Source organism: Mesoplodon bidens (assembly GCF_964165515.1).
Source record: "Mesoplodon bidens genome assembly, chromosome: X".
NCBI lineage: Eukaryota > Metazoa > Chordata > Mammalia > Artiodactyla > Ziphiidae > Mesoplodon > Mesoplodon bidens.
Window position 1 is genome coordinate 91950737 of NC_138163.1, and position 24191 is coordinate 91974927.

The following is a 24191-nucleotide window of genomic DNA, read 5'->3' on the forward strand; positions in this document are numbered from 1 at the left end:
TTTTCCATGCCTCAGTTTTCTCATCTGCAAAATAGAGATACATCAGCTTGACCCTACGCCTCAGAGGGTTGTTATGAAGACCATTGTGATAACACATATAAAATTTCTTTATAAGGTGTAAATGTGAAATCTCCATATAAATTTTTAGGAATACTTTTGTCAGAAAATCCAAAACTAAAGTACATAAAGATATGTACAATACATACAGTCACATTTTAAAGATCCAAACCACTCACAATAACAATATCTAATCTTATGAATTTTTATATGTTTATCTCCATTCTCACATGAGTTCATGTTCTACAGGATCACCTGCAAGCCTTCCAGTGCTTTCAGCCACTTTCATTCCCCCCAGATGCTGATGTTAAGCTCCATTTTCTTTTCCACAGAGAAACCCAAATATGCATGAAAGAAAAATCACTCTGGAATGTGCTAGAGATTAAGATTCTTGATTCTGGAAAAGATGAAAGCTAAAGGGAATTATTATAAATGTCTAAAACTAGTGGATTCAAGGTTCAATGAACTCCAGGCCTGAGTTTTAGTTCTAGTTTAATGACCAAATTGTTGAATAACTTTGGACAAGTCCCATCACTTAATACAGAAAGTAGAAATAATTCTTGCTCATAAGATCACTGTGAACCTCACAGGATCATTGAGAGGATCAACTGAAAGACAGATTTAAAAGTATTGTATAAATTAACCTCAGATTTCTAGAACTAGTTCCCTTGTCCTCCATCAAACAGGTAAATTTATTTTTTAAAAATAATCTTACATGCAAGAAACTGATAGAACTTATGTTAAAAGTGCTATAGTTAAAGAAAGCAGCATGAACAATGGGAAAATCTTTTACCTAGGAGCTGGAGACCTGGGTTCTAGTTCACTGTTATCTAGGAGTGTCATTTTGAGTAAACTACTTAGCCCTTTTCAGATCTCTTCCATAACACTCTATGATATACGACAGAGGACATAGATGAAAGAGCTATAGTTTTCCAAGTTTCTGCTTAATCTGTGAAGCTGATATCAAGAAAGACAATTAAGTTCTCCACAAACCATTAGGCGAAATTGAGTTCACTCCTACAGCATTAAAAAAAAAAACCTTTTTATTTTGTATGATCACAAATGCGTACAAAAGTAAAGATGAATCCCATGTACCTGTTCCCACCTATTCCCAGTTTCAGTGATTATCAGCTCATGAAAAATCTTGTTTCATTTGTACTCCCAACTCTCTCCTCCACCTCAATGGCTACTTTTAGGCAAATCCCAGATATCATTTCATTCCTATGGCATTTCCAAAGGGACATATTTAATTTTCACAATCTCTGTGAGGTAGGTACTACTGTTGATTCCATTATGCACATGAAGAAATACAGACTCAGAGAAATTAAGTAATCTCAAGGTCACATAGCTGGTAAATTACAGGGATCTGAATCCAGGGATGATGTCTGATAGCAACACTCTTTTTCTCCCTTAAAGTAATTGCTACTATCCTGAACTTTGAAATAGTTTGATGATTTTGAAAATAATAATATTGGAGATTTTTTATACATTAGCAGTATGCTCTACTATTGAACATCTGAAAAGAATATTAAAAGATTCCCACTAACTGTGATGTTAATCATCAGACAAAACCTCTAGGAATACAGAGCTCCAGCTTGGCACTGAGGCATTGGTTTAGAAAAAGGACAAAAAGCCACAACAATACAAGCTCACTGCTCTACACCATCATGTAAAATCTCATGCAATCCACTTCATTACTTTATACTATTGTTTCATGCAACAGTCTCCTCCAACAAATTAAACATGGTGCCACTGCAGCAACCAAAAAGAATGTACAACACAGGGGTCTTTGCCCATGCTTAGTACAGTGCTTAAGGGTAGAGACCTTCTCTTTTGAATGGTCTCTCCACTCACTGCCTGAGCTACCTGGCTCGAGAACACCAAGTCCTATAAGAGTCCTGGGCCATCTCAATTTATAGGACCCACAGAGGTCATGTAAATGAACGTACCAATAACAATAATCATTATTGTTATTTTAAAGGCTCCACATTGATTCTAGGATCTCGCTACAAAAAACTGGAGGGGCTATATTGTACATATTTATCAGAACTAGTTTTTAAAAAAAGAAACTGAATAGAATCACATCACACATCCTTATTCTAATTGAAGATGAAACAGCTAAATCATTGACAACACAGAAAGAGACAACAGAGCTGGAATAATCAGCCCCAAATAAATAAAAGTTAAGCATTGTGAAGACCTTTCTGAGGATATTGTACCTTGTTTGTGTTTGTATTTCAAGGGAAATGAAATGGAAGAGAATTGCAGAAAAGAATGAAAGAAACTCTAGAGAAATAAATGATAAATTTTTTAAAATGAAAAAAATGGAGCTAGGTCAAGAAATTTAGATGGTTACATTTGGAAAAAAGGAGGTAAGGGAAAGGAAGGCTGTCCTGATAATTGCCTTCAAAGGCACATGTTAGGTATTAGGAGAAAACAGAACTGCTATATTATTATTGGAGATTACAGTTGACTTAAAGAGGAACTTACTGATGATAACCAAGGCTTTATAGATAACTTACTAAATAGCTAACGCTGTAGTAGATACTGTGTATATACACGAGAGGGGGAGCAGATAGTACCAAGCTTCCACCTGGTCTCTACATTCCGGGAGTTTTGCAGTGTAGGTCAGATAGAGAAAATTGTCAGCCCACTGCAGATGCTGGCCTTGTTCCCACTGTGTTGTTAAAAAATAAAATCAAATTAGCTGATAATATTTTATTTTCCCTCACCCCATATTTATTTATTTATTTTTAATTTTTTATTGAAATATAGTTGATTTACAATGTTGTGTTAGTTTCAGGTGTACAGCAAACTGATTCAGTTATATATATATATTATATCTATATTCTTTATATATATATATATATATATATATATATATATATATATTCTTTTCTCTTTTTTTACATTCTCCTTTAAAAGGAGATTCCTTTTTTAAAATACTCCATTTCTTGGGACTTCCCTGGTGGACGAGTGGTTAAGAATCTACCTTCCAATGCAGGGGACATAGGTAAGATCCCTGGTCAGGGAACTAAGATCCCACATGCCTCGGGGCAACTAAACCCACAGGCTCTAGAGCCCGTGCGCCACAACTAGAGAGCCCATGTGCCACAGCTACTGAGCCCTTATGCTCTGGAGCCTGCACGCTGCAACTATTGAGCCCATGTGCCACAACTCTAGAGAAGCCCACACACCACAACGAAAGATCCCGCATGCCACAACTAAGACCCAACACAGCCAAATAAATAAATAAATATTTTTTAAAAAATTCCATTTCTTGCTTTTCTGAAAAAGTTGAGAGATCTTACAACATGGAATCTACATTGGCACAAGAGAAAAATTACCTGGAGTTGATAAATGGCTGCCCTCTTTATACAGGACATGCTTCTGTCATTTTATTGGGCCCTGTAGAGATCTGAGCTCCCAAGTCTATGTAGTGAGACATAACTATGAATAAAACAATAACCAAATATTACAAGATAATAGATGCTAAAGTGCTTAATTATGATTTGAAGCTAGGAACACTAATTACAAGAGGAGATAACTGAAAGTAGAATAGTCAGGAAAAATTCCAAAGAAATGGTTTCTGGTGAGGTCAGCCTTGAGGAACTAAGATTGGTCAAGAAGAGACAGAAAGGAAATCCAGATGAGAGGAAGGGTAGACTATACACTCTGTGAAGGCAAGGGTCCCATCTAAATTGTTCACTACTCTAACCCCAGCTTCTAGCATAATGCCTGGAACTTTGTAGGCACCCAGTAAATGATTGTGGAGCAAAGGAAAGTGGCATACTTTTTAAAATGTGTTTTAGAGAACATATTCAGGCAGTGGTCTACAGAATAGAGAAGGCAAAAGAACCAAGGTAGAACTAGAAGCTATTGGAATACTTTATGTGTATCATGGTAAGAGCTTACATAGGTGTCACAAACTCAATACCTAGAGGGGTCAGGCAGGTTAAGATCACTGAGGCCAGATAGGAAATATGATGAACTGAGAATACATGTCCTGTCTAAAAGGGAAAGGAGGAAGCAGTTCACCAACTCCAGGCAATTGTTGACAAGAGGGCATATGGGTTGGTATCTTCTGATTATTTAAGAGAAGCTGGAATTCTAGAGTTTTAAGTAAAGTATGATTTTTAATTTTTTTAAAGTTTTTACTTTTAAATTTTTATTTATTTATTTTATAGAAATATAGTTGATTTACAATATTAGTTTCAGATGTACAGTATTATATTAGTTTTAGGTGTACTACCTAGTGATTCAATATTTTTCTAGATTATACTCTACTCAAAGCTATTATAAAATATTGGCTATATTCCCTGTGCTGTACATTACATATTTGTATCTTATTTATTTTATACATAGTAGTCTGTACCTTTTAATTCTCCACCCCTATCTTGCCCCCTCCCTCATTCCTTCTCCTTACTGGTAACTAATTTGTTCTCTATATCTTTAAGTCTGTTTCTATTTTGTTATATTCATTTGTTTCAATTTTTAGATTCCACATATAAATGATAATATACAGTATTTGCCTTTCTCTCCCTGACTTATTTCACTAAGCATAATACCCTCCAGGTCCATCCAGGTTGTTGCAAATGACAAAATTTCACTCTTTTTTATGGTTTCATAGTACTCCATTGTGTATATATACCACATCTTCTTTATCCATTCATCTGTTGGTGGACACTTAGGTCGCTTCCATATCTTGGCTGTTATAAATAATGCTGCTATGGGAGTTCCCTGGTAGTCTAGTGGTTAGGATTCTGTGCTTTCACTGCAGAGGCCTGGGTTCAATCCCTGGTCGGGAACTGAGATCCTGCAAGCTGTGCAGTGTGGCCAAATAAATAAATAAATAAATAATGCAGCTGTGAACATTGGGGTGCATATATCTTTTCAAGTTAGTGTTTTCATTTTCTTTGGATGTATACCCAGGAGTGGAATTGCTGGATCATATAGTAGTTCTAGTTTTAGTCACTGAAATTTTTAAAGCCATGAATGTAATTTAGCGGAACACTATCACAGGCAATCATTTTTTGTTTTGTTGCTAAAGCTGTTGGATACATGTTAGAATGATTTTTTTATCTGAGTGTATGACAGGAAAATAATGTTTAAATCAATATGTAAATCAAAGCATCTCCACTAGCATTATTAATCTAGAAGGAAGTATTACATAGACAATAGTAAAAGGAAGGACATTTAGTCTATATTTTCAAATGGGACTTGATCATTTTAAAGTTGTTCACTGGCAAAATTTTTCACCAAGTTAGTATAGATTATATGCTACTTCATAAAAGATAGCAATAATTAAGTTTGGGTTTTTGTTTTGTTTTTCAGTATTTGCTTTCAGAGAAAAATCCTAAAACTTGTAGGGATTTCTGATGCCAGAAAATTTTGATATATAAGAGTATATTTAGCAATCAGGGTGACTTAGATCATGGTAAGTGGAGTATGTATAATTATAATATGCATTCCAGTTATTTAAACTGAGGTATCCTTGATCAGGTTGAACATACCGTGAGTAGAAGATCTCTTCTTCCAAGAAATAAGATGGAGACAGTCTTTGGAGAATGGCCTCACTGAATTGGTAAGTTAACTTTCTCCGGATTCTGATGACTTCCCCAGTTCTTCCATAATTCCTCAGTGTTCTGGCCATTTTCTGGTAAGTCATGGTCTTCTGGTTGCCTTTTCTTTTCCCCCAAAGTTGGGCAAGTTTTTCTTTGTTTTTTGATACAAACTGAAAGATGCCTTTGGTTTGATCTATCCATTGAACACAAGACCCATCTCAGGATTACACAGGGATTCATGAAGGTATTCAAACAGTCTTCTTCCTGCCTTTTCCTCCCTTTTGCTGGAGAAGAGTAGGTTGCACCAGCTGGTTTTCAGGGATGTTCTACAGAAAATGATGAATATTTCCTTCAAAATAGAGGTCTGCAGCACTGTTTATTACTGTTCTCTAATTGTAGACCGGTTCCTCTGTGGGCAGCACACCATAGCTGTTGGAATTTCCTCTGACATGAGAACAGTGGTTGATGAAAGCCAGGTAATTTTTGTAATCTGAGGAGTACTGAAGATCACCAGTTGAATGTTGCCTCAGTACTTCAAAAGCATCTTCAAATGCTTGACCCAGCTTGTCTTGTTCAAAACAAGCCATGCTTCATTAATAAATTGACAATTCTGTCAATCTGAGGCCAATCTAACATTTAGGTATACTCCAGGTGGAAATAACTTTCCCCTCTGAAGCGCAGGTCGGCAACACCCTTCAAAGTATGATTTATTTAAATGTTGGCAATCAACCATTTTTTAAAGTGTGGGTCTGGGCAAATTGACATACTGCTACAGACTGAATTGTGTCCCTCCCAAAATTCATACGTTGAACTCCCAATCCCCAGTGTGACTGTATTTGGAGATAAGGCTTTTATGGAAGTAATTAAGGTTAAATGAGGTCATAAGGGTAGGGTCCTCCTCCAATGGGGTTAGTGTCCTTATAAGAAGAGACATCAGGGAGCTCACTCTCTTTCTCCAGGAGCACAAAGAAGAGGTCATATGAGCACACAGGGAGAAGGCCACCATCTGAAAGCCAGGAAGAGGGCCCTCACCAGAACCTGATCATGCTGGTACCCTGATCTTTGACTTCCAGCCCACAGAACTGTAAGAAAATAAATTTCTGTAGTTTAAGCCACCCAATCTATATAGTGTTTTGTTATGGCAGCCCTAGCAGACTAACACACACACATACTTATAAAGTTTTTATTGTTATTACAAAAACACTGCAAAAGTTTGTAAATATCTTAAATGGCATTCAATAGAAAACTGTTTAAATAAATTGTGGCTCATCCATATAGTGAGAACCTATGCAGTCACACAAGAGAATGAGATATTTCTTTACATACAGATATGGAAAGGTCTCAAAAGTATATTTTTAAGTAGACAAAGCAAGGTGTAGAACAATATGCAGAGTGTGTCACTATCCGTGTAGAAAAGGAAAGGGGGAAAATACTCATTTGTTTGATATGCATAAAATGTCTGTGGAAGAATTTCTAATAAACAGATAACTTTAGTTGCCTGAGGCAACTAGGGGACAAGACTAGGAGGGAGACTCTTCATTGTATATCACTTTGTATATTTCAAATTTTAAGGGATGTATAATGCATTATTAATTTAAAATTCATTTTAAGATGAAAGTTTTATCAATTTAGGAGGAACAAAACACATGCGTAGGCTATATTTGGTCTGTAGGCTAATTCGTTGTACCTCTGGACTAAATTAAAGTGGTGGTAGTTAGAATAAAAAGAAAGGAACTGATGCCAGATACAAAGGGAAAGAAAAACATAGCCCTTGGCAACCAAGTAGACAGGGAAACTGAGGAAGAGAGTTGATGCCAGCATTTTGAGCATGGAATATGGGAACCACAACAACTATATTTCCCCATTTCTTACTACACTATCATGCATTCTTCTAAGTGCTTTACAAAATTAGCACATTTATTCCTTACTGCAACCCTATGAGGTAGTTTCTACTATTATCCTCAGTGCAAAGATGAGAAAACTCAAGTTCAGAATTTAAATGACTTCACCAAGATTATGATGATGGTAAATTGCGGGACTAGGTAAATGAAAAGGAGAAATCTTGAATGAGAGGTGGGGGAAGAAGAGTCTAGTGATAATGATGGGTTCTATTTTAGAAATGATGAGTTTGAGGTTACAACAAAATATCAAGATGCTAGTGATTTGATACCTGGATTGGTATCAAATACCTGGATTTGGCTCTAGAGTTAGGTTATAGCTCCTTAATTTAAAGTCTTTAATACTTCCAGAGTTTGCTTTGCCCACAATACATCTATTTTATCTAAGTACACAGATATCTTTAATTTTTTATACAAAGCGTCAAGCTTGTTACAGACTTTTAAATCCAGCTTCCTGTCTCACTGAATTACCTTCCTTTATTCCAAAAACCAAACAACGTTTAAATAAAATAAACTACTCTAAGTAACAAAATGATGAGACCCTCCACTTAAGAAATATGTATTAGAAGTTAGGTACAGAGTCCAATGTTTTACTTACATTACTTATAATTACAAATTACTGTATTATTTTAGATGTGAGAAAACTGAGGCTAGATGATAAAGCTGAGTTGGGGACAATAAATACAACAAAAACCCAACTTCAGGTATACAGCCTGAATTGAACACATTATTATATGATAATCAGAAAGTACACCAAACAAGGTTTCACATCATCTTTGGATAAACTAATGAACCTGATATGACAATGTTATTCATTCGCACTCTACTTAGTAATGAGATGACAGCTGTACTAGATGATCATCTAGGTCAATAATCCCAATCAAGTTTTCCTTCACTGACAAAAACATGATATTTTGGAGCCAAATCTTAGAAGATCATCTATAATATATGTACTCCGTGTTTACATGGGAAAGTTAATTGGGTAAGTACTTTGAAGATACAATCATAGTAATATCTTCAAGCACCTTTCTGTCTAGAAAGGGGCTAAGGGCTTAGATATGTACAGAAATGGCCAAAATACAGGGAAGAGAGTTGTGTAGGTTCCAGATAATGTGGGTAAAGTGATACGGAAACTCAGAAGAGTTTTTCTATATGCAAGGATCAGGTAAATTTTCATACAAATGGCATTTGATTTGGGATTAATAATGAGAGGAATATTAGAAATACTGTTTTAAGGAAAAAATCATAAAAAACAAGTACATTACAAAGCAGTTCATTTATAAGTATCCACTGAGCAGAACAGAGAGTGATGTACAATTTCTAAGGAATAGCTGAGGAGATAAGGACAGCTTTATGTGGGAGCTAAGGACTAAAATAGGACTTGAAGGAAGATTGAGGTTTAAATGAGGGGGTGAGTAAAAAGAAGTCATTTAAGATGGAGGAATAGGAAGTTAGTTTTTAACAAGTTTATCAGTGCCTGACACAGCATGCCAACACATATTTGTTAAATTAATTATATATCCAAAGGCAATCTTATTCTTCATCAGTGTGGGACAATAAACTAGAACTGACTCAAGGCAAGGGCAAATATATAAATGTGTCACATGATAATAATGTCCCTGCCAGAATGAGAAAAGGTTGATCTCCCTCACCACCAGATACACACAATCCGGAGAGATGAAAGATGACTAGACTAGGCTTGGTGAATTGGTTATTGGAATTCAATTAACTGAACCAACAAGGACCCCATTACAGAAATGCATACACTAGGATGATATGGGTTGGGGGGAGTTGAAGAAATGGTGGTAGTAATCTAGTTCATGTTTTTTCCCCAGTTTTCTTTCCAATGTATCCTGAAAGCCCTAATGAGAGGTACCTATGGCTCCCCAGAGCTCTGAAAATAGAGCCATTAACTAGTCTGATCTTGAGGATGGACTAGATTCACCTATCACTTTTACTTTTGAGTTTATATTTCTTCCCTTCCTATGTTTTCTGCCTGTCTGCCCCCAAGCCAACCTGAAGACACTGTTCCCAGCCCATTCTCTGTGTTCCCAACAGTCACCAAAAATGAACAACCTTCATATATAAGGGTCCCCCCGAAAAAATCTGAAGAATGGGATGGGGTCATTTGTAAGTCACTGATTTCTGTTGTCCAAAGGTCCTGTTGGTTATATCATCCTAGTTAAGTTGTCCAAAGAATGAGGGGAAAGGCAGGTTAGTGTCCCTTTCTCTCAGAGGTGCTAAAGTCCAGTGGGAACAATGTTAAATCAGTAGCAAGCAAAACCTATGTTCTAGCTCCAGACTTTGGGCAAGCTAATTCAATATTCCAAGGTCTCCTTTCACCCCCTGGAAGGTGTTTTAAGGACAGCAAAACACTAATTCTATCAGTGGTGCTCCAAAGAAAGAGTCTCAAACTGAGTGGGAAAAGGAAGTGAAACTAAGATATACATGGAGTGGCAGCCTCCGTCACATACACTAAGGTATTTAATCTACCCAAATATCTTTATTAATCCACATTCTCTAGTGGAGAAAAGCAATGCCCAGGGTCACACGGCCAGTAAGTGGTGGCATTAGGATTTCAAAGCAGATCTGCCTGTTACCCCAACCATCATAGTCTCCATCAGCTTCAAATCCAAATTTGGAGATTATTCTCTTTGCCTAGTTATTATCACATTGAGTACCATCAGACTGCTGCTTAATAAACGCTTTTCTTTACAACGTAGACAGAACAAAAGGAAATAAAGGATCATTCCCTTGACCATCTGTTTGTATTTATCTTTCCAAAGAATAAGTTTTATTTATTTTGTGATTTATTTTTCCCCAAATTCTTAGAGTTAAACATAAAAAGCCCACAAAAAGGCAGCTCTTCTAAGTGACCATTGCAAATCTATACTCTCCAGCAATCCCAGCAATTCGGCCCAATCTTCCACCTACACAGACAAACCAACCGCCTTAGCCACGTTTTAAAGAGCCAGGGCAGGGCCTATGCTTTCTCCTCCAACCATGCCCAGCCCCTCCTTAAAGAGCCGGCACGCCCAAAGCAGCTCCTCTCCGGCGGCTGCCTTCAGGGCCTCGCCGTTCAATGGCCTCGGCTCAAACCTTAACCCCTGCTCTTCTCCTTCCTTTTAGAAGCATATCTAGGTACCTGCTACTATTTAAGGGGGTTACCTTGGAACGTTGGCCTTCCGAATTCCGTTCTCTCTGGTAGCAACTTTGGCTGTGTGGGGTTAAGTCAAAGACAAAACTTACCCCTGAAGGAAAAATGAAAGCGCCAAACCAGGGCGGATTAAATTAAACAAATCCATCCATTCGTGCCCCTCTTCATTTCTCCTACAAGGCTCCCCAAAGTACTCCTCCCATTCCGAACTCCTCTTTGCTCAGCCCTTTAGCAAAGTCATTTTCCCTTGAGTTTCATTTGATTCCACATAATGTTTGTACCCTTCTCTCCCCACCGCCCCCGCCGCACTCCCTCTACTAAAACCTATAGAAGTGAGGACTGGGGGTGGGATGGGGGATAAAACCTAGAGGGAGGAGATGGGAGTGGGCGGGTTCTAATTCGGGAGTCACTTACCGCCCATGTCACTAGCTGGGGACTCCTGAAGTGTCCGGAGCTCATGCGGTCCTCTGAGAGGCTCATACTCTTGATCGCAAGACAGCTGTTTCCCTCACACCCGCCCCTGTCTGACAGCGCGCCAGGCGGCTCGCTCTTGCCTTCTCCTTCTCGACCCCCCACCTCCTCTTTTTCTCCTGGCTGGAAATGAGGAGGAGGGCTAGAGCCCACAGAGTCGATTCAGACCCAGCTGGACCACCCTCGAAACAAGGGAAACAAAGCTCTCAAGCATCCAACCCCAAATTGGGGAGCCAGCAAAACCGACTTCCTAAAAAGAATCTTCCCCTTGCTGCAATGCTCTTTTAGCTCTTTTCCTCGGCTAAAAATAAAGTGGGTTCTCTGGGCCCAAGTGGCCAAGGTTGAGGATCCTCCGTTCCCCTTTCACCTCTATCAATTCAGTTCCGGCCAAACCCACTCTCCACCCATCCTCTGAACTCCACACACCCTTGAGGAGAGTGCCGGGGCTAAGAGCTAAGAAAACCAACCCAAACCCCAAAGCACTACCTGAATACAAAGTTAAGGCGGAGGACTCCTTCAAGACAGGAACCCAGGAGAATATACCACAAAACTTTACTGCCGTTGGTGCCGCTGCACACCCCAAAGCCTTCCTAAAAAGAAAGAAGGGAGGGGCAAATGCCTACGATTGGTGGAAACTCATAGGGGCACCCCAGTCTAGGACAGGGGCTTCAGCAAAAAACGTCAAGAACTTGTGCGGGTACTCTAGAGCGAGGTTTCTTGGGTGCACCTAGCTGCCCCACTGGGGACCTCACGTTCATGAGGGTCAGGACCGACAGTGCTAGCTGGGCAACCCGAGTGGGTGGGGTGACTTGCCTCCTGCCCGGCTAGACCCAGAGAAGGGGTGTGACTATCCTGAGGGTGGAGTTACTTAAAAGGGACAGGCGGACACTAGAGGATAGTGAAAGGAGGTGGAGAAGGGGGCTGCTGAGACCAAGGAGGGAGAAGGGAGGGGGTGGGGCGGGGCCCAGTGTGGAGAGCTCTGGTCTTGTCCCTGGCGGCAGTCTCCAGAAGCAGCAGGTACGACTCAATCAAGTTCAGTTCCTTATTCTCAAAGAGGCTTGCAAGCACACCGTTTGGTCACCTATCCATTTGCATGTTAAGCTGAGAGAGGGTGAAAGGTATGTGGGAATTGGGGGTGGGGGCTGTATAGGAAGGGAGGAATAGGGAAGGGGAAAAGCAAGAAAGCTGGCAACTGAAAAATATTTACAGTCCTAGCTCTCCATGGTAACAATGTGACACTATCAAGGACAACGAAGTCACAGTATCTTCTCAGGGAGGAGACTAAGAGCAAAGGAGAATGGAACTGGGGGCATTTTCTAGCAAGAGATAAGGGAAGAAGGAGGAGATGAAGGAACTGTGAATACAGAAAGATTCTTTTTAGTCTCCCAAATACCAGACCTCTAAGAATAGAGTCCTCAAACCCCTGAGATGGCCTCTCTTCCAGTCATTGTGGAAGATCCCTGTGGAGCTGAATCCATAGCAAATCAGCCACATTTCCAGGATTTCTTTGTCCTTGCTTGAAAGTCCCTCTCTAAACGATTTGATAGGAGGCCAGGAAGTCACAGGCAACCACAGGCCTTTTTCAGTGCCTCTTTGCTACCACAGTTCTTTTAAAGAGGAGGAAAGAGGGAGAGAAGAAACAAAGCAGAGAGAAGGAGGGAGCAGAGAGACAGGAGAAATAATAATAGCTACTGTGTATTCAGCACCTAATATGGGCAAGTCACTAGGCCAGGTGTTTTTACATTCATCATTTCTCATTTATTCCGGATAACAACCCTGGAGAATAGGTGATATTATATTCTCTAAGCCCCTCCTTTATTTTTTTGGCCACCAGGGAATTCCCAAGCCCCCTTTTAAAAATAAGAAAACTGAGGTTCACAGCCCAGTACTTCCCAACACATATATGCCCACTCGCTTGATATTGCTGCCAGAATGTCTCTAATCGTCTATTTTCTTATTCCACCCCAAACTCGGTTATTCCTCCTGTAGTTCACCTGAATGACATCACCATGTACCCCAACATCCAAGGCAACACTCTGGAACTCATCTTTTAATCTGCTGTGATCTGGACCCTGCCTACCTCTCAGGCAGCAGAGCTTTTGCTGATTTCCTGGGCCTTACCTGTATTACAAATCCCTGAGAATGCCAGGTTATTTCCATTCTCTATGCTTTGGCTCACTTTTCTTTCTCTTTCTCAAATGGCCTAAGTTCTCTGTCTACCTCCTTGAAAGGACTAATTCAAGGTCATCTCCCCTCCTGACTTAATTCCTTCAGGCAGAACTAACCATCGCTTCCTCTGTGCCCTCCTCTACCTCAGGGCACATATTTGTTGATATAATTGCTTGCCCATACTAGACTATAAAGTCCCTGAAGTTAGGCACAAGATGTTATCATCTCTGTAACCTGAGTGCCAGGTATTATTATTAACAATAATAATAGTTATTGACCATTAACTATGTGCCAAACTGTTCTAAGCCATATGTGTATACATATATACACTTATTGAGTATACATATATATATATATATATATATATATATATATATATATATATGTAGGTTTTATATATCACAGCTAATTACAAAGGCAGGACTTTTCTTTATATTCTTTGCCTCTTGACACATCAATAATCAGCAAGTGGCCATGTAAGTCACAGGCAAGGGTATGGGGGAACACGTATGGAGAAGTAGAAATTGAGATCATTTTCCCTCTCCTTCCAGGAAGCAACGCAGACTCTCCTTTGTATTAGCTTCCTTAAGAAATAAATCAAACAGCGACCTGCAATACCTTCAATGCCTTCCATCAAACCCAAAGGCTTAAGGAGACTGCCTGCTTGAAGTAGAAGCCTGTACTTTCCTCTTTATAACCAGAGTCAGGTGAGGGATGTAAGAGTTAAATTAAGTAGGGAACCAATGAACAACAGCTAAGAAATATGCAGATACCCCAGGTGTCAGGGCCCAAGAAACGCTGTTTTTCCCTTTCCCTCTTCCTCCTCTTCATCCTCCTGCCTCTTCTCCTCCTTTTCTTGAAAGCCAGCTGACAAACTAGTAGGGTGGAGCCCAGTGTGAGGGCTGGAGGGAGGGGAGGAAAAGCCTCAGTAAGAGGACTCCACCCTCCCCGCTCCCAGTAGAACAACAACAAAAGAGAAGTCTTGGGGAGCTGGGGCTGAGAGGAAGGTGGGGCAGAATAGGGTGAAGTGAGGAAGGGAGGGGAGAGCATGGGGAGATAGGGGCCCAACAGGGTAGAGCTGGTCTGGGGAAGTCAAGTTGTATATAAACAGAAAAGCCTGCATTCTTAAGTCACTGTTGTTCATGGAATAAAAAAAGTGTAGCTGAAAGTAGCACATAGCTCAGATCTAATAGGAAAAATATTGCCCTCCTCACCCGCTTTCTTCTTGTTCTGCAGTTCCCCAGAGGGAATATTCCCCCTGTGAGCTCAGCTAGAAGGAGACCTTTCGCCCCTCTGCTAATGTTGAACAAGTGTTAAGTTCCTCACACATGCCAGAAGACAGTGCTAAGTTCTGCCAGCAAAGGATAAGGATATTTTAGAGAAGGAAATTCAGTTAGCTGAGAAGAGAAAGCCTGGAAAGAAATTGTTGGAGAAAAACAATGACTTAGCTTACAAACTGTACAACCTTGGGCAAGTGACCTCACTTCTCTAAAAGTCAGTTTCCTCACCTATTTCTTTTAAAGGTATACTGCTAGTACTTCTCAGAATTGTCAAAAGATTTAAAAAGTTGCAGAGGTGGCTTTACAGTGAAATTAATGAAGTTTGAGCTTCGAGGCCCTTCATTTGAATGGCCTCTTTCCAAGACACTGAGAGTGATCAAACTGTGTTTTTCTTAAAGAGTATCCCCAAAGTTGTATAAGCTTCAGGCCCCACAAGTCCTGGATCTGCCCCCAATGAGATTACAGCCTACAAAACAGAGTACCTCACAAAAAGAAAGCACTCAAGATAGGATAACTATTATTCTTCGCAATGGCAGCTCTTAAATCTACTAGCTTTAGATTGCGTCCCTTTCTGGACACAGATATTGGGAACATGCCTCCATGTTTCCCATAACTCCCATACTTGTATATATGAATAACTTATAAAAATTAATAACTAAACTGCTTGCTTGAGAGATTCAGAGGTATGACTAAATTCACCTTAGGAATGGCCAGTGGTCCAGGAGCAGGTGACCAGGCTTTGAAATTCTCTTGGAAGAGCACCATCCTAGCCAAGCTCTAGCAGGTCTGCTACCATCCACAAGTTTAGTTGTACCTCAGGCTGCTAACTTTATGAGCAGAGCTTGACTAGGGGTGAGTATGTGTGTGGGGTGTGTGTGTGTGTGTGTGTGTGTGTGTGTATGCATGGACTTTTCACACTATTTAGACCCTAGATGCTACCACACCTATAAATTGGAGGAGGGAAGAGGCTTTATAATCAACAACCAAGCCAAAGCAGAAAAACTGGGATCCTCAGCCTCATCTGCAGGAAAGGAATAACATCCTTGGCCTGGTCCCAAAAATGTATATTCCTGAGTCAGGGAAGGATTCTACTGAGTATACAAGAAAAAGGCTTGCATTCTTGCTTTCATATTAAACAAATAAATATACAAGATTGTCTAAGGAAATGTATAAATAAAACAAGAACTTCTTTATTAATGAGCTGGATTCAGAGAGGCACCAGGGCCCTGCAGCCCTCCCCCGCAAAGCAGACTCATGATTATCATCCCTGCATTACCACAAGTAGCTCCCACTTTCCTAACAGATGGGCTGTGTCCATCTACCGCTGTCCCCCAAACCAGTGGGAGAATGGCTTTCACCCTACAGCCTATTGTGGTCGTATCATTTCCCTGAGAAAGTAAGAGGGAGAGAAGAAAGAAGATGGGGAGGATGTCTTCAGTGCTTTCTTAAAACCTTTCTATTAACATACCTATTGAGGTATTGCACCTTTATTCTTTCCTTCCTCTGCTCTTTGTTTGTCCAAATGGCCCTGTATTGTGGTAGCTCTTTCCTCCCAAGTCAATACCACAAATATAGTTGTAGCAGCCTACCATTAAGCCACAATGACAGGACATTACCTTTTCAGGTCAGGCTAATAGTGAATTTAAAAGTGTAAGGCAGGCAGATTAGCAGTGGTAGTTCACTTCATAAAGTGAGATAAATGGTTTGATCTGGGAAGTGAATCTATAGTATGTCATGGGGATATAGGCAACTACACCTGTTTACATGGTATAAACACATAGCTGAAATGATCAGGACTATGTGAAGCACAGGTGGGAAAATATACACAAATATGATGAAAATAAAACACTGAAGCCATACACTAGAGGCAAGAGTTAGTCACCCAAGCACAGAATGTTGTTGTAGGAAGGGCCTGAAGAGATATTTTCATTCAGCATTTTTCAACATGTCTTAGGCATAACCCTAGTGGTATGAAAGATTATCTTAGGCAGTACAGAGTTAACTATTTTCTAATAGTACGCATGTATTTTAATGGTTGCCTTCTATTTATGGAGAGTTAGACTGGCTTTCTATTTATGGTAGTGCTATTTTTGATGCAATTTTTTTAGTAAAATAAGTCAGTTTATTTAAGGAAGCATACTAAGTAAATAGCAGTACAGCTAATACTCAGATATGGTCTAAATCATGAAGGTGAAATGTAAATAACTGAACTTTAGCAAACAATGATTGAACCCAATTATCTTCCCAATTCAGGAGCTCCTTTATTAGACACTTTGGTTTAAAGGAGGGTCTAACCCTCAAATAAAAAATGTATAGCAATCCTGCCTCCTCCTCCTCCTATACCCATGACAGAATTGCTAATATAATATGTAAGTTTTCCACTGAGTTTGGATGAAACCTTATATGTTTTTGAACACACTTCTACAGCAAGTTTTCCTTGAACCTCCAGTTTGGGCTAAGGGGGTCTCTTCAAGCCCTTAGAGCACGCTGACATAATTCTTTCATAAGACTCACCACATTATAGTATGCCTATCTTTTTATATGGCAGTTTCATTCATTTGACTGTCATTTCCTTGAGGTTAGGAGTTCAATCATCAGTAGTTCAATTATCTTTATATTTTTAGCTCTTTGCTCAGTACTTGTCATATAACAAGTACTCAATAAAAGTTGGTAGAATTGAATAATTTAGAGCCACATGTCTCAGTGTAAATTTTGATTTTACCACTTGCTAGCTGTGTGACCCTGAACAAGTTATTTAACATATCTGGGCCTTGGTGTCCTCATCTGTAAGATAGGAATAATAATAGTACCTATCTCATAGGATATTGAGAGGATTATGTAATTTAATACATATACATATAACATGCTTAGAACAGAACTTGGCACAGACTAAGCACTATACAAAATTTTGCTATTATTATGTTGAACTAAATATGCTTTTTGAAATTTCTACCTGTGCATCCTGGGACTGACCCATGGAAAAACAAAGAGCAAGTCTACTCCTTCTTCCATGTCATGGTCCCTGAAATGTCTCACCTTCTTTTCCCTCCCACAAACATCCCTGATTGCTTAATCCATCCCCTGTATAATATGGTTTCCATACTTTCAACAACCTGTCTTCTTGGTTGGTTACAGCAAAATGATCAGAACTCCCAGGCTAGAGATGCTGTCTCACAGAGACCAACGTACTTCCCCATATTGTTTACCAGGTAAGCAAGTGCAAGGATGAGTATATCTCTATAACCAGAAAAGCAGAGATGTGGACAAAGGAAGCTCATCCCAGATTTAAATATAACAATGAAAAGTTGGAAAGAATCTGAATGTTCACAACAAGATGTTGGGTAGCTAAATTATAGTGCATGCATATGACAACAGAGTTATTCAAATTTAAGGTTTTCAAATATTCTCAGTGACCATGGAAAACATTTGTATAGTAATGTTAAATGTAAAAATAGTACACAAAAGTACACTTACACTATCATTTCATTTTTGTTCAACATACATGCCACACATTTTTACCACAGAAATAAACACATTTTAGTATTAAAAAAGGATAGCAGTAGAATTATAAGACAATTTTGTTTTTTTTTAATTTTTCTATAATGAGCATGTATTGCTTTTATAATTGGAAAAAATATTTGAGTTGGATGTCGAATTAAAGTTGTAGGTAGTTGAAGGATTATGGGAAGTTTGTTTCCTTTTTTATACTTTGTTTTCTAAATTTTCTATAACAAATTTGTACTATTTCTATAATTAGAATAAAACAACTCAGATGAATTGTTTGTAAATCAGCATCTTATCATGACCCTCACTTGCCTGAATCACATCAGCTTAAAGAAAGGATACTCAAGTAGCACGTATATGTAATACTAGTAATAGGAACTACTCACATCATTTCTTAACTAGCTTATCAAAATAAACTCCTAATTAGTCTCCCTGTCTCTACTTTTGCTCTCATGCACTGAAGCTAGGATCGATTATTCCAAAATCAGAAATTTCTCAAAGGTATCTTATTGTCCTCAAGATAAAAGCTAAAACCTTTTAGTGTGACCTACAAGAAAGGCCTTCATAAATGTTTCATACATTTTTCCTAGCCTCATCTCCTCAACCAGGACTTGCCATCTGCTCTGGCCAATGCTTTGCAAGCCAAAGTACAGGAATTCTGGTTGAATGTCCCTTTTCCCCCTTATACATTTGGCAGAACAATTTTCCTTAGTAGCAATAACCACAATTTTTAATTGGGTATGTTGTGCATTTGTGTGATTACTTTTTCTTTACCTGTCTCTCCCACTAGACCTCTTTTGGGTTTTTTTGGCCATGCCATACAGCATGAAGGACCTTAGTTCTCCGACCAGGGATCAAACCCATGTCCCCTGCATTGGGAGCGCAGAGTCTTAACCACTGGACCACCAGAGAAGTCCCTAGACTTACTTTTTTGTAAAGGCAGAATCCAGGTCAATTTTACTCTCAGATGTAGTCCACTGCTTGGAAGAGAATAGATGCTCAATGAATATTTGTTACCTCACTGACAAGCTATCTGAATAATATCCTCATCTTTTTTTCTTTTTTTTTTTGCTAAGTGTTCATCTTTGACTCCTCTCCTCTATAAAGGTCCTGAATGTGCCTGGATGGCAAGGGGTCATAGTAGTGGGGGGTAGGGTAAAGTGGAGTAAGTGTTTCCCATTCATAATAATTGGGTAAAGAGCTTAGGGCTGAAATTAGTCTACATTGCTGTAATAATAATAATAACAACACATATGAATGGTGTATAGTCACTCTTCCAAACACTTTACCGGTAGAAAGACATTTAATTCCTGCAACAATCCTATAAGTGCCATTATCCTTAGTTTACAGATGAGGAAATTAAGGCAGAGAGAACTTAAGTAACTTTGCCAAGATCACATATCATATCACCCCGTTTAGTTATCCTGATTTTATCTGGATCCAAAGAACATGGGACAAGCCTCAGTATCCTCAGAAATAGGTTCTAGAGATATGAGTAAGAACCTGTTTTAAACCTGCACAAGTTTTGAACAGGGAAGTCTCATCTAATGACCCCAGTAGGAATGAAGCAGGAGACACTATTCCATGGTGACCAAAAAGGTCATTTGTTGTGGAATTATTTTTGCATTATGAATTTGCTTTAAAATTAGTCCGGACAATTCCAGCCAATATTATTGTTCTCATTTTAGAGTATCAGAAATGCACAGTATTTGTGAAAAAGTGCCTTGCACAGAATCAAGATTTTGTGACAGCATTTAAAACTCCAGTATATCATGATTCTCACATTTGAGTGTGCATTAGAATCACCTGGATATCTTGTTAAAAACAGATTGCAGGGCCTCACCCCCAGGGTTTCTGATTTAGTAGGTTGTGGGTGAGACCTAAGAATTTTCATTTCTAGCAAGTTCCCAGGTTATGCTGATGCTGCTATTCTGGGGACCGTACTTGGAAAACTAATGGTCTGAGTTTTGCTCATTAAGGTAATGGGAACATATACCCTGCTATCCCATATTGCTCTACAGGTGTTAGAAATCAACAGTTGACTGATCCATAGGAAGCACTTTTTGTTGATTTTCAGAACAAAGAATGCTTTCTATAGTTAATGAGTTTTTTTCCCATTTTATAGAAGCAGCTAATAATAATGACCACCATATTCTGAGTACCTACTGCACTGCTAAGCACTTTTTTAGTCATTACCTCATTTACTCCTCACTACATCACTGAGATTCTCATTTTGCCCTGGGTAGGAGCTGAAGGACCACTGATGAAAAAGGTAGCTGAAGACAAAAGTGGCTCTGAAGAACACAACTGGAGAGACTAAATCATCATCATCATCATCATCATCTAACATTGGTGGAGCACTGTGATAAGCCCAATACTGGCTTTATTTAATCCATGCAAGCACGCTCAGAGTTAATATCCCAGTCTTATAGCCAAGTACATGCCAGAGTGTGCGTGTGTGTGCTTAACCTCTACTGTTTCCCAATGCTCAGTCTCAGGCTTTTTAATTCACCCATTTTGAATTCGGTGGATGGAGAAGACAGCAATGTAAATGGGAGAAGGAGAAGTACTGGAGAGAGGCTGGAGGTCAGTGGGCATCTCTAGCATTGGTTTAAACCTGGATATCCATGGATTCTAGCCTTATGATAGCTAAGGATCATATTTTTTGGAGGTTATTTTTAGTCTGAGAAAAAAATGAGTCTGGTAGCTTTAGCAATGGCCCATTCCCCAGTTGCTAATACCTGGGGCTTAGAGCCACTCAATATTAATCATCTGTCTGTCTGCACAGAACTCCTGGCAGACACATTCCTCCTGTGGGAGAAGCTGTAATAACTGGCCACTCACCATTTGTGTTTGATGATACTCATTCTTCAGAGAGGTCTCCAAACAGCTTTAGATTCCTTCAATAGCCTATCACAGGCAGAACCTAAAAAAATCACTTGGCCAAGGCTTCACATTCCCTAAAGACATCAAATCTCAAATTTGCCTTTATTGCCAAATTGCAACATTGAAAGATTCATCATATAAATTCAAAGGTGGAGCCCATGATTGGACCACACCTCCTGTGATACACTATTTTCAATATTTATACATAAAAATTTTTAAAAATCTTGTGAATAACATTGAATTATGCATGCTTATTAAAATGTCATTTTGTTTAATGTGATAATTTAAAACATACCACAATTTTGCAGACATTTCTGATATTTCATTTAAAAATATTCTGAGAATTTCAACAAAAAGAAGTAAACCAGTTTCCTTTGACTGCTGTGAGGTCTGGCCCCATGTAGACCCCCTTCCCTAAACTGACTCTAGATTCTCTAATCCCACATATTTACTCTGTTAAAGTGAAAGCTTAACCTAATCCTCACAAACCCTTTTACATTTCTGCAAACCTGTATAGAGAGCTTCTGGAGAGGAGATTCCCCCTCCCCCACCCAATTTATCTAGGGTTAAATTAAAAGAATTAAAAATTTCCTTGGCCTTTCAACTTTCCTTACTATTTATGCCTAATTACAGTGAGACTAAATATCAATTATGTGTATCAGTAAACATATGTTAGATTAACTTTTACATTCTAGTTTGACTATGTTACTAAAACATTATGAGTCTTTTTGATCTTCAGAGCATTTTGCTCAGGTAGAATGATGATCTGCTTGTAATAAAAGGGAAAGATTATTGGTTTTAAGATGAGACATTGGCAGTATGTTTATTGCTAGCTTTGTATGTAGGACACAGCCAACTTACTTATGAGTTCTTACCACAGAACATGTTTTGAACCAGAAAAAGGATTGTTTTCATCAGACCCCAAAATATATCTTCTACTGAGCAGGACACTTTGCTTTCCATCACTCTAACCCAAAATCTGGGTTCAGGTCCCAGAACTCTAGCCTAGGTATATCACCTCACTACTTCTGTTTTTATCAGAGGAGAGTTTGGACACTATCTGGTACCTCAGACACTTACAGAGTTCTAAATTAATTTAAATCAAAGGATCAAGGTTCTTCATCCCTGCCCCCTAGAAACAGGTTCCCTTTGGATCCTCTCTGTACAGATACAGGCACTGGTACTGGTTTTCCTTACTGCCGTTGGTATGTGATGCGAGTCAGATGATTCTGCTTCTTACTAGGACAACTGCTGCAATGGATGATCAGTAGTCTTATTTCAGACTCAACTGATTGTTGGGAGTCTGCCAATTACATCGCTAGCAGTGATTTCACTCCCACCTGGTCTGCAGCAAGTGACCCCAGCTACAGCCAGGGACATATAAGCTAGGACCTCCTACCCACCATCCATCCTTCTTCAGTGTACCGTCCCTTTCTCATTCATCTCTCTCCATATTACCAATCCTAATTTACTTCTTCCTTTCAATATTCTGCCTGTCAGAATATCTGTTAACTCCAATGTTGTTTTCTTATCTCAAAGGCATAATTCCCTCTGTTCAGAAAGTTCAGTAAAATCTCCAGAAGTAGAGTCTACTAGGCTACTGGGAGGGACAGAAATTCCCTCCATAATACTTTTTGTTCTAACTCTTGGATCCATCGAATATCATCAGACTTTTAAAGGTACAATTGAAGAAGACATGGAAGAATCCTGGATTCTACAACCCCAGTTAGTTAGAACCTGGAGCAATTAGCCTTTAATTTAGTTCTACTGGATTCTATCAGGAAAACACTCCCAATAATAAACTTTTCCACAGCACCAGTGTTGTAGTGGAGATGTTCTGGTTTCTAATGGGCATTCTACATATGAAATCATTGCCAGGATGTGGCTTACTACCGTTGAGTATGCCTCCAAGACAGAAAATCATCATGTACTAATTTTTGCTATTAGTTATGCTCTTCAAATAGGCAACACATACATTCACTACCATTGTGAAAACCATTGTGCACAAGTTCATATTTGTTTGGCACATACTATTTGCTATGGGAGAGAGATTTGAGGTATCAAGGAAGATCAGAGAAAGCTTACCTGAGGTTAAGTAAACACTAACTAGGCCAAGAGGGAATACACAGGAAGAAGAAATATCATGGGCAAAGGCCTGGCAGCATTAGGGTCTTAAATATAGTGTTTTATATATGTCCAAAAACCCAAGAAGCCAGAGAGGTTGGAGGAAAGTGAGTGAGAGTAGTACACATTGAGGCTGGAGATACAGGAAGGGGCCAGACTATACAGGAGTTCATAGAGATCCTAAACAGTTTTGTTTTTCTCCAAAGAGCCACTAAATATTTTTAGCAGAGGAGCAACATAATCAGATATGTATTTTGAAATGTGTCTTTGGCTGCAGTGTGGATATCAGATTGGAGGGGGCTGTGGTAAATTAGGGGAAACAAGTTAGGAGGTGCAGGAGTTCAGCAATAAATTATTATAATTTAGATCATAGCTTACATTATACCTTAGGTAAAGGCAGTGAAGATGCAGAGACTCATACTGATTTTAGAGAAACTTAGGAGGTCCTATCAACAGAATTTGGTAAGGGATTTAATATTGGAGGTGAGGGAGAGGGAAGTGTCCAAGATGATTCTTAGAATTCTAACTTGAGCAACTGGATAGTGAAGTCATTCAATGAGGAACAATGTAAAAGAACCATGTTTAGGGAGGGAAGAGAATGAATTTAGTTTTGGATGTGTTGAGTTTGAGGTGCTTTGTGGCAATGCCAAGTAAGATATTGGACATGTGGTTTTCTGAGGAGTTGCATGCTCACTGTAGAGGATCTAAACCTTATAGAACACTGGTTGCTTCTGCAGACCTCAGTTATTGTTCTACTTTATATAAAAGTGTTTTTTCAGAGCTTCTACTTGGGGTTCTCTTCTAGCAACATTTTGCATTTAATTAGGGGAGATTTGTTTAGTTTGCAGCTAATTTTTTCTTTCTTTTTTCAAAACAACTTCTCTTGAATCCTCCAACCAACTCTTATTGAATTAGTCATCTCTAAAATAATGAGGACTTGGTCATTTAGCATACATATCACCAATGTAATAGTAGTAGTCTCAATTTGTTAGTTAGGTTCTCTTGATAAGAACAAGAAGAGCAAATAATTATTGAGCGCTTAATATGTGATACATCTTATTTCATAGACTCTGGAGATTCC

General features: G+C 39.0%; 1 protein-coding gene and 1 pseudogene across 10 annotated transcripts in view; both read right to left on the reverse strand.

Moving 5' to 3' along the window:
- KLF8 (KLF transcription factor 8) overlaps nucleotides 1-24191 on the reverse strand; it is a 369132-nt gene that overhangs the window by 62429 nt on the left and 282512 nt on the right. Inside the window, exon 1 of one of the 9 annotated variants that reach the window (XM_081223214.1) lies at nucleotides 11091-11158. The exons of 7 other annotated variants lie outside the window; for them this stretch is intronic. In XM_081223214.1, coding sequence (XP_081079340.1) covers nucleotides 11091-11097 — 7 coding nt within the window. In that variant the 5' untranslated portion in view covers nucleotides 11098-11158. Of the gene's footprint in view, nucleotides 1-10687; nucleotides 10732-11090; nucleotides 11159-24191 lie in introns of those variants that run through there. One more of the 9 variants, XM_081223218.1, reaches the window with a different exon arrangement.
- On the reverse strand, nucleotides 5468-6208 carry LOC308609546 (transcription factor Spi-C-like; annotated as a pseudogene). Its single transcript has one exon. The product of its transcript is annotated as a transcription factor Spi-C-like (transcript).